At 45.4% G+C, this 16,035-nt stretch overlaps 1 protein-coding gene across 1 annotated transcript in view; it reads right to left on the minus strand.

Moving 5' to 3' along the window:
• LOC121574252 (teneurin-2-like) overlaps positions 1–16,035 on the minus strand; it is a 77,116-nt gene that overhangs the window by 45,155 nt on the left and 15,926 nt on the right. Inside the window, exons 2-3 of the mRNA XM_045222697.1 lie at positions 9,795–9,854; positions 2,800–3,111 (exon numbers count right to left, since the gene is read on the minus strand). Coding sequence (XP_045078632.1) covers positions 2,800–3,111; positions 9,795–9,854 — 372 coding nt within the window. The remainder of the gene's footprint in view (positions 1–2,799; positions 3,112–9,794; positions 9,855–16,035) is intronic.

Below are 16,035 nucleotides of genomic sequence, written 5' to 3' on the forward strand. Positions count from 1 at the left end.
AATGTTTTCAGCTCTTCACAAACTTTGTCTCCTACCAAGCTGTATTCTATATTGACAATTATTGTCAAGTCTCTGTCTGCCATTACCCGATGGATAAAATGCTTCTGCACCAGTGCATTTTGACTCTAGTCAGATATCAGCTTCAAAGACTTTCAATACAACAAATAACAGAGAAATCCTGCTGTTTTAATGAGGGCCGGGATGCTAATAAGCCCATTGTTTTTATTCCGCTTTGGTGTGTGGGCAGGGCCCTCTCTCACTGCGTCTCTGGCACAGAGGCACATCTCCCAGAAGGCAGCGGGCGAGAGCGAGGCGAGGCAGCAGGCGCTGTGGAGGAGCTAGAGGGCCAACAGAAGTCTGTGACACTCTGACAGGCCAGATGAAGGGGAGTCACTTGGAGTCAGTCGCTGGGCAGGGTGACGACAGCACTGTGGTTCAGTTAATCTCAGCTGTGTTCGCCAAAAGACCCCCCTGACCCAAAAACAACCATAAAACACAGTAAGGTGATAATGAGCAGAACTGAGAGAGACAGTGCCCCCCTCGCCTCGCCCTGCCTCGCCTCACACACAGGACAAACACAGTCCTCTGCACTCTACTGCTAGCGCTAGTCATCCTGTGGTCTCTTGATCAAATCGAACGCTCGTTTCGCTGTCCTTATTAATTAGCTCCCATGGTGAGAATACATTAGTGTCTGGAGTCTTGCTGCGTGCGCATTTAATTCAATCTACACAAACACTTTACGAACCAATCTATAAAAAAGGCATATTAAAATGGATCATGCAGCGCCGTGCATGGGGATCTGCTCTAAGATAACTTCTAGGCTAGGGTGGATGGAGGACGCAGGGATTTAATTTCTGGCTTTCACACTGAAAAATAACCCTTTTATGGAAAACAAAGGCTTGTGAGCGCTCCCTGATGCATATTGTACTGTGAACAATGCAGATGATTCCCCAGTGGAAATCAGCACCACGTAATTTGCAGCGTGAGCCGGGTGGCGCGAGACGTGATGCGCGACACCTACGGGGAGACCACAGCATGCGTCCTCATGCCCCCACACTCACAGAGCTCTAACAGAATCAAACAACGGGATCATCTTCCATTGTCTAGAAATTACAACCACGTATATAATCAGGTAGACAAACGCGTGTTCAAACACTAATCAGAATCCAACTACAACACCTCTCCTCTAAAACCTGCCATTACTGCCAAGCTCAGAGTGCAAAGAACACGACAGATCATTTAACATACACAAACCCCCGATGCCCAGGTAAACACAGGGAGAAGAGATGGAGGAGAAGGGACCAGAGGAAAACACTATCATTTCCCTCAAATTAATATTCTCATTGGCAGCAATCACAAAATCATTGCCATCCTAGTAGGCATACTGCTAGGACGTTAGTGAGAAATGAGAGTCAGAGTGGGGCTGGTATGCTCTACAGTAGCATGCTCTCTCTGTGTGTGGTGATGGTTTCAGAGAGACGGCTAGCGGAGAAGAAGCCAGCGGGATAGAGGGAGGAAGAGACAGAGAAGGAGGAAAAGAGCTGATCTCTAAGAGACTATGTCAATCAGAGCAGCACGGCTGACTGCCTCAGCACAGTGGGAGAGATCGTGTCCAGGACTTAATCTGATCAAAGTCCTGATCAGGATCCAGTGTTGGTGGCTCTATTGCTCTGGGTCCATTCAAAAACACTTCTGATTGGTGAATTTAGTTACTGAGACCGTGTTCAGTAGTGTTGAGCGATTGGTGCTTTTTGAGGTCGGTTCGGTTTCGGGTCGATTATTTAAAAATGATTACCGTTTTCTGATATTTCGGTTTTGATAATTTTTTTTGACATTAAATGCACTAACCATTATGTGGGTTGAATGCTGTAACAACACAGAATAAAACAATTAATACAAGTCCCATGATGGTAGTGAATGCCCATTACTGCTTATCACTTATTAACCATAATTTATTCACATGACTTTACTTTAATAAAATATTTCAGTTGTTGTATATATTACATTTGTTTTAGGCCTATATGATGGCTTTATTGTTTAATTCCAAGTCATCATCTCATCTCTATAGAGCTGCTGCCTATGCTGTCTGACAAAATCACTATTTTAGTAGTTCTTCAAAGTATATTAGGGATACTGTTATGACTGAACACCAACTATCAATCTTACAACATGTTTTTTCAGGTAGAGATAGCTCATGAAGCAAATGCTCTGTATCCCTCTCGATCGCCCGTTCTTCTGTCTCTTCTCTCCGTCTCAGACCGGACAAGTAGGTGCGCAATGGATTATGGTCATTGTAGTTAATTACCATGTTTTCTGCGCTAAACTATGTAGAATATTGGGATGTTGGAAACTACAACTCCCTACTACATTGCACAGTTCGGGCTTGATCTGATTTATCTCTAGAGAAACTGCGCATTGCACTCACAGAAATTTTTTTACAAAATGGAATTCAAATAATTGAACTGACCTTGGTTGAGTAGTTGTTTAAAAAAGGAAAAATAACAGACATTTTGGTTAATTGCTCAGCACTAGTGTTCAGTGACATTCAGCCAGACTGGCTTGGTAGCACTGACATACATTTTAAGTCAAGAAAAACATGTGCATCAAAAATCTGCAAGTGCACTTCCAAGGAGCTCTGTCTCTTTGTGTCCATCAATTTTACATGACACCCACCCTCACTACATTTCTCTGTTGGTTTCAGTCTCAGCTACCCCTTACTCCCTCAGCCTCTCTCTCCATCTCTCTTTCTCCACTCCCCCAATCCCTCCCCACCTCTCTCTCTCTTTCTGTCTGTCCTACCTGACTCGTCGTCAGACTGGTGTTCGTTGTCTGAGTCGGTGAGTGTGAGGGCTGAGTTTTCCCTGCTGAAGAGGCCAGAGCTGCGATGGGACTTGATCCCATGACCCCCCCACAGCTGGACGGCACGCTCCGGCGACATGACCTCCTCCGGGTCAGAGTCTGCGTCAGAGCCGGCGCTGAGGGAGTAGCCCAGCTGAAGCAGGCCCAGCTCCGAGTGGGAGGAGTGGTAGGCAGCCTGGTGCTGGTGCTGGGTCTGGTGCTGGTGCTGGGCCTGTTGGTCACTCACTCCCAGCTCCGCCAGTGTGAAGCTCCCTGAGAACAGCAACAACCCAGTTACACCCAGAGCAGGAGGGGTGGGTAGATGCTGTATGTGTATGCATATTATTCTGAGAGGTTTCTTGAGGCAGGCTGAAGCAGTTATAAAAAGAGAAGTGACATTTAGATGTGTTAATGTTTGCTGAAATGTTTGCATTTCTTTAAAAACAGCATCTCAGATAAAGGGCATCATATGCAAGCTCAGTCCCCACACTATGTCATTGTTGTCATCTACAAAGAGCTGTATTAGAAATTCCAGGGGTCACCCTGGAAATGTTTTATGTAGAAGGATTGAGAAGCTCTGTTCTGGTGACTTTTTTAAAAGGACATACTACTCCAAAATGAATGAAAATAAATGTATGCTGGCAACACATAATTTCCACCACCAGAAATTAGCCCTATAACATATTTTCTTACATATTAGACCATGCATATAGCCTATGCATGGTCCATATTATAAGGTATGCTATTAGGCGAATCATTAGCTAGATCCCAAATGCGATCTTTTAACTAATTAGCATCCTATTGATGAATTTTATGTCCCAAAAAATCGTTCATAAACACAGTGAATATAATCTAGTTAGAGTAACTTGGGTTAACCAGCCACCTGGGATAACACGCCCCCTGCCTGTACTTCTCACAGAAACCACTTCGTCACCATTTCCCCCCCAACACTTCCCCTGGTTGCCACTACTCTTGCTCAACAAAAAATGTAATCCGTCTCATCACTATTTTTTAAGTCACTCTCAAAAAAGGATTTAGAGCTAGGGTGACGTTTTACCCCAAGTTACCCTACAATTGATCTGTGTTACATTTAGCCCCACTCTCCCCTATGCACTCATGGTGAATTGCGGATTGGAAAGGTGCTTAACCATGCCGCTGCTAATAACTCCGGGTTTAAAAGGGTGCAGTTCGAGCATATTTCGAAGTTGAGAAATAAACAAAGCAGTAATGGAAAGCTTGGATCCCCTTCTTTTTAACAGAGGCCATTAAAACTGCTGTTTTCCCCGCAATTGCAAGAATAGTTGTGCATTGACTGCTTCTCAGAATACATGTTTGCCAATTTCTTTGCCGTGACAGCAATGATTTTGCCAATGGCGCAGCGCCACAGTTAAATGACTGCAGCGGAAACACTGCTCAACTATGCAGTTCTGAAGATAAGCAATTAAATTAATGGGGGGAAATGGACCAGAAATGTAATTTTCATTATGACACATTTGGCTGACCGGTGGATGCTTCTGTTCCATGGTCAGAGAAATGTAAAATAGAGAGAAATGAGACATAACAGAGATATAGCAATGGCCCAGGTTATTATGACAACATCGCCAAAAGACCCTGTGGCTTGAAGAGGATTAATTGAAAACGAGGGTGAATAAAGAAAGGTCATGGTGTGGAGGAGGAGTGAGTACAAGGAATAAAAAATACAATAATGTTAAAGCTAGAATCCTTAGTTGTTACATCCATTTTTGGACTTATAAATTAATGATATATACGCATTGATTCATGAAGAATATAACTTATAAATGCCTCATGAGCTTAGTGCAACTGTCATACCCCATTACAACCCTAAATATAAGCTTGTTATACTCTAATGTTTCGAAACAAAGTAAATGTAAACAAACACTTTATAGCCTCAAAACATCAAATATAAAATAGTTACAAAATAGTTAAGAATATACTTTTCATGGATGGTCAGTCCTTGCATACATAGATCTCGATTTGAATTTGAGAGTGGTTACATTTCTCCAGGCCCATCCCTCAGCTTTTTAGGAAAGCACAGGTGGGGTGCCCACTTTGCTTTTGTTTCTGTTGATGATTCCATCTTTAAAGCGGTAGTATTATATGAAGCTTTGTGGCAAGGGAAATGCTTCAGCAATAACATGGAATACAACTCTGCTCTAAAAAAAGATTTTCGGACACAATCACAAAGGAGCCATCACCAGGTGTGTGTGTTCATGGCAGAAGGGAAAAGATGGGGGTTCTGAGTAATAGATGGAGAAAGCATAGCTGCATGTCAATGTGAAAACTGCAACTTCCACCACTCCTACTGCTTGTAGAAGTACAACAGCAGCTAATCAACAAGTACAACAGCATCGAATCAACAACCCCTTAATAAGGCACTTCAACTATGTGTTGAGACAGCAAGTCAGAGGAAGACCTATGAGTAATCCACACAAGTTGTGTAGAGTAGACAATAGTGTAGTGACAAAAACAATTACCTGAAATTAAAAGTACAACAGTGAGTCAATAAAATAACAGAGGCCCAATTAGGTTTCAGCTCCAGAATAAGAAATTGAGCAAAAGGTCATGCTCAACCAATACGTTTTGCTGCACTAATTAAAACAACGCTGCGGATGCAATCTCTTGCAATCAGCTGAAAAGTAGGAATTCAATTAATAACAAGAGCTCACAGAACAGAGCTCCGGGCAGCGGAGCGGAAATGGAAGAAAACTAAACTCCCTGCCGACCTGGCATCTTTTCACTCCCTCCTCTCTACATTTTCTTCATCTGTTTCTGCTGCTAAGGCCACTTTCTACCACTCTAAATTCCAAGCATCTGCCTCTAACCCTAGGAAGCTCTTTGCCACATTCTCCTCCCTGCTGAATCCCCCCCTCCTCTCTCTCTGTGGATGACTTCGTCAACCACTTTGAAAAAGAAGGTTGACGACATCCGATCCTCGTTTGTTAAGTCTAATGACACTGCTGGTCCAACTCACACTGCCCTACCCTATGCTTTGACTTCTTTCTCCCCTCTCTCTAGATAAAATCCTGCGACTTGTGACTGCAGGCCGCCCAACAACCTGCCCGCTTGACCCCATCCCCTCCTCTCTTCTCCAGACCATCTCCGGTGACCTTCTCCCCTACCTCACCTCGCTGATCAACTCATCCTTGACCGCTGGCTATGTCCCTTCCGTCTTCAAGAGAGCGAGAGTTGCACCCCTTCTCAAAAAACCAACACTCGATCCCACTGATGTCAACAACTACAGACCAGTATCCCTTCTTTCTTTTCTTTCCAAAACTATTGAGCGTGCCGTCTTTAGCCAACTCTCTTGCTATCTCTCTCAGAATGACCTTCTTGATCCAAACCAGTCAGGTTTCAGGACTGGTCATTCAACTGAGACTGCTCTTCTCTGTGTCACGGAGGCTCTCCGCACTGCTAAAGCTAACTCTCTCTCCTCTGCTCTTGTCCTTCTAGACCTGTCTGCTGCCTTTGATACTGTGAACCATCAGATCCTCCTCTCCACCCTCTCCGAGCTGGGCATCTCCGGCGCGGCTCACTCCTGGATTGCGTCCTACCTGACCGGTCGCTCCTACCAAGTGGCGTGGCGAGAAGCTGTCTCCGCACCACGTGCTCTCACCACTGGTGTCCCCCAGGGATCAGTTCTAAGCCCTCTCCTATTCTCCCTATACACCAAGTCACTTGGCTCTGTCATATCCTCACTATGGCCTCTCCTATCATTGCTACGCTGACGATACACAACTAATCTTCTCCTTTCCCCCTTCTGATAACCAGGTGGCGAATCGCATCTCTGCATGTCTGGCAGACATATCAGTATGGATGACGGATCACCACCTCAAGCTGAACCCTCGCAAGACGGAGCTGCTCTTCCTCCCGGGGAAGGACTGCCCGTTCCATGATCTCGCCATCACGGTTGACAACTCCGTTGTGTCCTCCTCCCAGAGTGCGAAGAGCCTTGGCGTGACCCTGGACAACACCCTGTCGTTCTCCGCTAACATCAAGGCGGTGACCCGATCCTGCAGGTTCATGCTCTACAACATTCGGAGAGTACGACCCTGCCTTACACAGGAAGCGGCACAGGTCCTAATCCAGGCACTTGTCATCTCCCGTCTGGATTACTGCATCTCGCTGTTGGCTGGGCTCCCTGCCTGTGCCATTAAACCCCTACAACTCATCCAGAATGCCGCAGCCCGTCTGGTGTTCAACCTTCCCAAGTTCTCTCACATCACCCCGCTCCTCCGCACACTCCACTGGCTTCCAGTTGAAGCTCGCATCTGTTACAAGACCATGGTGCTTGCCTATGGAGCTGTGAGGGGATCGGCACCTCTGTACCTTCAGGCTCTGATCAGTCCCTACACCCAAACGAGGGCATTGCGTTCATCCACCTCTGGCCTGCTGGCTCCCCTTCCTCTGCGGAAGCATAGTTCCCGCTCAGCCCAGTCAAAACTGTTCGCTGCTCTGGCACCCCAATGGTGGAACAAGCTCCCTCACGACGCCAGGACAGCGGAGTCACTCACCACCTTCCGGAGACATTTGAAACCCCAACTCTTTAAGGAATACCTGGGATAGGATAAAGTAATCCTTCTACCCCCCCCACCCCAAAAAAAAAAAAAAAAAAAAAAACATATTGTAAAGTGGTTATCCCACTGGCTATAGGGTGAATGCACCAATTTGTAAGTCGCTCTGGATAAGAGCGTCTGCTAAATGACGTAAATGTAAAAAATGTAAATGTAAATAACTGCATTGAATTAATAATGAACAACATTAAAAGGAAGGTCTTAGCAAGGACAGCACATGGGTTGTGTACTGTACTGTGCCTTTAAGACATCATGAGCGGATATTAGTAGTATCAAAGGATAACAACGGAAATAGCAATCATAAAGGATAAATTAATCATGATCGACGTGGACCTGTGTATACTGTACAGACAAGCAGAATATGAGATGACTGTGCACAGATCATATTTTCAGATTGAACGCCCTGGGATTTCAAGACAAGACACTGTATAATTGTGAAAGTTAGATATTAGTATGAGGTAAGATGTGTATGATATATTATAACATTTAACACAGGCATGATACAAACATGAACACAAGCTAAATGCAAACATTATTGATAAGCAAACAACAAACTGTTTGAAGATTATCTACATCCACCCACAGAAGGAGTAAGGGGAGTTGGTTTGGTTATTTGGGACTGGACACTGGAGGAATCTTCACTGGTACACAACAGGTACAGTAAGAGAGAGGGGGTACAGTAGGAGGGTCACACCTGTATATGTCCCCAAGGCAGGTGCAGAGAATACAGGTCCAGTATGGCTGTGGTACATACAGTGGGGAGAACAAGTATTTGATACACTGCCGATTTTGCAGGTTTTCCTACTTACAAAGCATGTAGAGGTCTGTAATTTTTATCATAGGTACACTTCAACTGTGAGAGACGGAATCTAAAACAAAAATCCAGAAAATCACATTGTATGATTTTTAAGTAATTAATTTGCATTTTATAGCATGACATAAGTATTTGATCACCTACCAACCAGTAAGAATTCCAGCTCTCACAGACCTGTTAGTTTTTCTTTAAGAAGCACTCCTGTTCTCCACTCATTACCTGTATTAACTGCACCTGTTTGAACTCGTTACCTGTATAAAAGACACCTGTCCACACACTCAATCAAACAGACTCCAACCTCTCCACAATGGCCAAGACCAGAGAGCTGTGTAAGGACATCAGGGATAAAATTGTAGACCTGCACAAGGCTGGGATGAGCTACAGGACAATAGGCAAGCAGCTTGGTGAGAAGGCAACAGCTGTTGGAGCAATTATTAGAAAATGGAAGAAGTTCAAGATGACGGTCAATCACCCTCGGTCTGGGGCTCCATGCAAGATCTCACCTCGTGTGGCATCAATCATAATGAGGAAGGTGAGGGATCAGCCCAGAACTACACGGCAGGACCTGGTCAATGACCTGAAGAGAGCTGGGACCACAGTCTCAAAGAAAACCATTAGTAACACACTATGCCGTCATGGATTAAAAACCTGCAGCGCACGCAAAGGCCCCCCTGCTCAAGCCAGCGCATGTCCAGGCCCGTCTGAAGTTTGCCAATGACCATCTGGATGATCCAGAGGAGGAATGGGAGAAGGTCATGTGGTCTGATGAGACAAAAATAGAGCTTTTTGGTCTAAACTCCACTCGCCGTGTTTGGAGGAAGAAGAAGGATGAGTACAACCCCAAGAACACCATCCCAACCATGAAGCATGGAGGTGGAAACATCATTCTTTGGGGATGCTTTTCTGCAAAGGGGACAGGACGACTGCACCGTATCAAGGGGAGGATGGATGGGGCCATGTATCGCAAGATATTGGCCAACAACCTCCTTCCCTCAGTAAGAGCATTGAAGATGGGTCGTGGCTGGGTCTTCCAGCATGACAACGACCCGAAACACACAGCCAGGGCAACTAAGGAGTGGCTCCGTAAGAAGCATCTCAAGGTCCTGGAGTGGCCTAGCCAGTCTCCAGACCTGAACCCAATAGAAAATATTTGGAGAGAGCTGAAAGTCCGTATTGCCCAGCGACAGCCACGAAACCTGAAGGATCTGGAGAAGGTCTGTATGGAGGAGTGGGCCAGAATCCCTGCTGCAGTGTGTGCAAACCTGGTCAAGACCTACAGGAAACGTATGATCTCTGTAATTGCAAACAAAGGTCTCTGTACCAAATATTAAGTTCTGCTTTTCTGATGTATCAAATACTTATGTCATGCAATAAAATGCAAATGAATTACTTAAAAATCATACAATGTGATTTTCTGGATTTTTGTTTTAGATTCCGTCTCTCACAGTTGAAGTGTACCTATGATAAAAATTACAGACCTCTACATGCTTTGTAAGTAGGAAAACCTGCAAAATCGGCAGTGTATCAAATACTTGTTCTCCCCACTGTACCTGTGTAGTGCATACCTGACAGGAAATAGCTGATGCCGATGGGGGCCAGCTCCACGTAGGCTGAGTGGGTGAGCAAGAAGACAGCACAACTACCATCAGTCAGGATTCTTTGTAATGTGCTGTACTGTACTTTATAAAACTGGTTGTTTGGATCCTGGATGCTGATTGTACGAGCAGTGTTCCAAGCCATGCTGTATTGGCCGTCACAGACAAACCTATGCCGGCTAACAGTTCCATCTGAAAATTATCACTTAACCTCCATAAGAATATCATGTTCACGTTGCTGTCCGAATCATCTCTTGTATTTATCTCAACGCACACATTATTTCCCCTTGCTTCCAGCCTAGCATTTAGTTTGGTACTTTTGTATTTTGATCTCTGTAGTACCATACATAGAGTGAACGGTGCCCAGATGAGACGAGACAACTTTTTCTGAGCCAGTTGAAATCACGCATCAATGTCATTATCATGGATCCAATTAAATGCCAATAGAAAAAAAGATAAAACAAACGAAAATGCAGACAGTGTACTGTCATTCCAGGTTAAATTTTTGACGTGGCTGAGTTAGCTGAAGTTGGCTAGCAAGCGACAAAACCATTATCCTGCCTGCGTAGCAACTATTTTGTTTAGAACGGACGACCAGTCTTTTTGCATAGCAACTATGCAAAAATAATTAACGACTGGGTCGCATCTGTAGCAACATGAACCAAAATAACTAACAACCCGATTTTTGTCTGGAATGAAATTGTATGAATTGTCATTTTAATGAAAATATGTAATTCATTGTTATTTGAATATTTTGGTAAGAGTTTTCTAAAAGCAATAAGGCACGCGAGGGCAATGGGTTGACTGGCCCCTATCACGTTGGGCCGAACAATGTCATTTACCAGTGACTGTATTCATGATACAGCACTGCCTTGCGTGCCTTACTGCTTAAGTATAATCTTCTAATACAATATACATGTACAGTGCGTTCGGAAAGTATTCCGACGCCTTGATTAAATAGTTTTTTTCCTCATCAATCTACACACAATACCCCATAATGACAAAGCAAAAACAGGTTTTTATAATTTTTTTGGAAAATTTATAAAAATACAAATAACTGAAATATCACATTTACATAAGAATTCAGACCCTTTACTAAGTACTTTGTTGAAGCACCTTTGGCAGCTATTACAGCCTCGAGTCTTCTTGGGTATGACGCTACAAGCTTGGCACACCTGTATTTGGAGAGTTTCTCCCATTCTTCTCTGCAGATCCTCTCAAGCTCTGTCAGGTTGGATGGGGAGCGTCGCTGCACAGCTTTTTTCAGGTCTCTCCAGAAATGTTAGATTGGGTTCAAGTCTGGGCTCTGTCTGTGCCACTCAAGGACATTCAGAGACTTGTCCCGAAGCCACTCCTGCGTCGTCTTCGCTGTGTGCTTAGGGTTGTTGTCCTGTTGGAAGGTAAACCTTCGCCCCAGTCTGAGGTCCAGAGCACTCTGGAGCAGGTTTTCAACAAGGATCTCTCTGTACTTTGCTCCGTTCATCTTTACCTCGATCCTGAATAGTCTCCCCGTCCCTGCCACCGAAAACATCCCCACAACATGATGCTGCTACCACCATGCTTCACCGTAGGGATGGTGCCGGGTTTCCTCCAGACGTGACACTTGGCACTCAGGCCAAAGAGTTCCATCTTGGTTTAATCAGACTAAAGAATCTTGTTTCTCATGGTCTGAGATTCTTTAGGTGCCTATTGGCAAACTCCAAGCTGGCTGTCATGTGCCTTTTACTGAGGAGTGGCTTCCGTCTGGTCACTCTACCATAAAGGCCTGATTTGTGGAGTGCTGCTGAGATGGTTGTCCTTCTGGAAGGTTCTCCCATCTCCACAGAGGAACTCTGGAGCTCTGTCAGAGTGACCATCGGGTTCTTGGTCACCTCCCTGACCAAGGCTCTTCTCCCCCTAATTGCTCAGTTTGGCCGGGCGGCCAGCTCTAGGAAGAGTCTTGGTGGTTCCAAACTTCTTCCATTTAAGAATGATGGAGGCCACTGTGTTCTTGGGTACCTTCAATGCTGTAGAAATGTTTTGGAACCCTTCCTCAGATCTTTGCCTTGACGCAATCCTGTTTCTGAGCTCTACAGACAATTATTTCGACCTCATGGCTTGGTTTTTGCTCTGACATGCACTGTCAACTGTGGGACCTTATATAGACAGGTGTGTGCCTTTCCAAATCATGTTCAATCAATTGATTTTACCACAGGTGGACTCCAATCAAGTTGTAGAAACATGTCAAGGATGATCAGTGGAAACAGGATTCACTTGAGCTCAATATTTAGTCTCATAGCAAAGGGTCTGAATAATTATTTAAATAAGATATTTCTGGTTTTTGTTTTCAATAAATGTTCACAAATAAATAAATAAAACAGTGTTTGCTTTGTTATTATGGGGTATTGTGTGTAGATTGATGAGGAAAATGTTTTATTTAATCCATTTTAGAATAAGGCTGTAACGTAACAAAATGTGGAAAAAGTGAAGGGGTCTCAATACTTTCCGAATGCACCGTATATAGAAAAGTATGTGGACACCCCTTCAAATGAATGGATTTGGCTATTTCAGCCACACCCTTTGCTGACAGGTGTATAAAATCGAACACGTAGCCATGCAATCTCCATAGACAAACATTGGCAGTAGAATGGCCTTACTGAAGAGCATAGGATGCCACCTTTCCAACAAGCCAGTTTGCCAAATTTCTGCCCTGCTAGTGCTGCCCCTGTCAACTGTAAGTGCTGTTATTGTAAAGTGGAAAGTCTAGGAGCAACAACGGCTCAGCCGCGAAGTGGTAGGCCACACAAGCTCACAGAACGTGACCACCGAGTACTGAAACGTGTAGCATGTAAAAATTGTCTGTCCTCGGTTGCAATACTCACTACCGAGTTCCAAACTGCCTCTGGAAGCAACGTCAGCACAATAACTGTTCGTCGGGAGCTTCATGAAAGCAGCTGCACTCAAGCCTAAGATCACCATGCGCAGTGCCAAGCGTTGGCTGGAGTGATGTAAAGCTCGCTGCCATTGGACTCTGGAGCAGTGGAAATGCGTTCTCTGAACTTATTAATCATGCTTCACCATCTGGCAGTCCGACAGACAAATCTGGGTTTGCGGATGCCAGGAGAATGCTACCTGCCCGAATGCATAGTGCCAACTGTAAAGTTTGGTGGAGGAGGAATAATGGTCTTGGGCTGTTTTTCATGGTTTGGGGTAGGCCCCTTAGTTCCAGTGAAGGGAAATCTTAACGCTACAGCATACAATGACATTCTAGACAATTCTGTGCTTCCAACTTTGTGGCAACAGTTTGGGGAAGGCCCTTTCCTATTTCAGCATGACAATACCCCCGTGCACAAAGCGAGGTCCATACAGAAATGGTTTATCGAGATCAGTGTGGAAGAACTTGACTGGCCTGCGCAGAGACCTGACCTCAACCCCATCGAACACCTTTGGGATTAAATGGAACGCTGACTGCGAGCCAGGCCTAATCGCCCAACATCAGTGCCCAACCTCACTAATGCTTTTGTGGCTGAATGGAAGCAAGTCCCCTTAGCAATGTTCCAACATCTAGTGGAAAGCCTTCCCAGAAGAGTGGAGGCTGTTATAGCAGCAAAGGGGGGACCAACTCCATATTAATGCCCATGATTTTGGAATGAGATGTTCGACGAGCAGGTGTCAACATACTTTTGGTCATGTAGTGTATGTGACCCGTTTCAGGAAGCTAGGCTTATGGCCGCCCAACAACCTGCCCGCTTGACCCTATCCCCTCCTCTCTTCTCCAGACCATCTCCGGTGACCTTCTCCCTTACCTCACCTCGCTGATCAACTCATCCTTGAACGCTGGCTATGTCCCTTCCGTCTTCAAGAGAGCGAGAGTTGCACCCCTTCTCAAAAAACCAACACTCGATCCCTCTGATGTCAACAACTACAGACCAGTATCCCTTCTTTCTTTTCTCTCCAAAACTATTGAGCGTGCCGTCTTTAGCCAACTCTCTTGCTATCTCTCTCAGAATGACCTTCTTGATCCAAACCAGTCAGGTTTCAAGACTGGTCATTCAACTGAGACTGCTCTTCTCTGTGTCACAGAGGCTCTCCGCACTGCTAAAGCTAACTCTCTCTCCTCTGCTCTTGTCCTTCTAGACCTGTCTGCTGCCTTTGATACTGTGAACCATCAGATCCTCCTCTCCACCCTCTCCGAGCTGGGCATCTCCAGCGCGGCTCACTCTTGGATTGCGTCCTACCTGACCGGTCGCTCCTACCAAGTGGCGTGGCGAGAAGCTGTCTCCGCACCACGTGCTCTCACCACTGGTGTCCCCCAGGGCTCAGTTCTAGGCCCTCTCCTATTCTCGCTATACACAAAGTCACTTGGCTCTGTCATATCCTCACATGGCCTCTCCTATCATTGCTACGCTGACGACACACAACTAATCTTCTCCTTTCCCCCTTCTGATAACCAGGTGGCAAATCGCATCTCTGCATGTCTGGCAGACATATCAGTATGGATGACGGATCACCACCTCAAGCTGAACCTCGGGAAGACGGAGCTGCTCTTCCTCCCGGGGAAGGACTGCCCGTTCCATGATCTCGCCATCACGGTTGACAACTCCGTTGTGTCCTCCTCCCAGAGTGCGAAGAGCCTTGGCGTGACCCTGGACAACACCCTGTCGTTCTCCGCTAACATCAAGGCGGTGACCCGATCCTGTAGGTTCATGCTCTACAACATTCGGAGAGTACGACCCTGCCTTACACAGGAAGCGGCACAGGTCCTAATCCAGGCACTTGTCATCTCCCGTCTGGATTACTGCAACTCGCTGTTGGCTGGGCTCCCTGCCTGTGCCATTAAACCCCTACAACTCATCCAGAATGCAGCAGCCCGTCTGGTGTTCAACCTTCCCAAGTTCTCTCACGTCACCCCGCTCCTCCGCACACTCCACTGGCTTCCAGTTGAAGCTCGCATCTGCTACAAGTCCATGGTGCTTGCCTACGGAGCTGTGAGGGGAACGGCACCTCCGTACCTTCAGGCTCTGATCAGTCCCTACACCCAAACGAGGGCTCTGCGTTCATCCACCTCTGGCCTGCTGGCTCCCCTACCTCTGCGGAAGCATAGTTCCCGCTCAGCCCAGTCAAAACTGTTCGCTGCTCTGGCACCCCAATGGTGGAACAAGCTCCCTCACGACGCCAGGACAGCGGAGTCACTCACCACCTTCCGGAGACATTTGAAACCCCACCTCTTTAAGGAATACCTGGGATAGGATAAAGTAATCCTTCTACCCCCCCCCAAAAAAAAAAACATTGTAAAGTGGTTATCCCACTGGCTATAAGGTGAATGCACCTATTTGTAAGTCGCTCTGGATAAGAGCGTCTGCTAAATGACGTAAATGTAAATGTAAATGTAATGTCGCATGTTACTACTTCACAGGAGAGGCATTTGAACGTAAACATTTTTTTCATTAACATTTATTTTGGGGCAGAAATGCCTTCTGGATCATGTGAACTTTCATGTGCCTTAATAACAAACTTGTATGCCATCTGTAAATATTTTTTAATTACGAGCCTAGTTGGTTTAGTCACGGAAGAAGACAGGAACCTTCCCACTTCTGTCTATAACATGAGCTGCTCAGTATGTGTAGATAATCCTTGCCACTGCTGCTTTTTTGAAAGATATCATGGAGAACTGCAAAAGTGTTGCTACTGCTCTCAACATTTCTGCCCTGAATTTAACAGGCGCTATCGACAAAGATCAGTATAAAAAAGTTGTGATGGACTACTTTCTGGAGGATGATCTTGCCATGCTGACTCTCTCTGACTGAAAATTAATCGGACATTGTAGAGTCTTTGGATGACAGTGATGGGGAAGAAACGGCAACCAACAGTGTTGTTGTCATGGAAGATGTTGACCGAGTTTTGAAATCATTGGAATGCCCGATGAAAGCAGATTATGATTGCAAATGCGGAGGGAGTCGAAAAGAGAACACAGAAGGCTGTTGTATAAAACACCTGTCTCCGGATTACATCTTCAAACTAAGGGCAACCATGGCATCCATGACAGAGGGAGAAGCGTTCATCCATGTATTAGGGTAAGAGTCTAGCTACATTTTCAGATATTATACGTTTCTAATTTTGTCAGAAAGTAATTCTCATTGCAAGTTCAAGTATACTGTTAGCTGGCTGGCTCGCTAACTAACGTTTTGTGTATGATCTGTTTAGTAATATTATTTGT

This window comes from Coregonus clupeaformis, chromosome 9 (genome assembly GCF_020615455.1).
Source record: "Coregonus clupeaformis isolate EN_2021a chromosome 9, ASM2061545v1, whole genome shotgun sequence".
Lineage (NCBI taxonomy): Eukaryota > Metazoa > Chordata > Actinopteri > Salmoniformes > Salmonidae > Coregonus > Coregonus clupeaformis.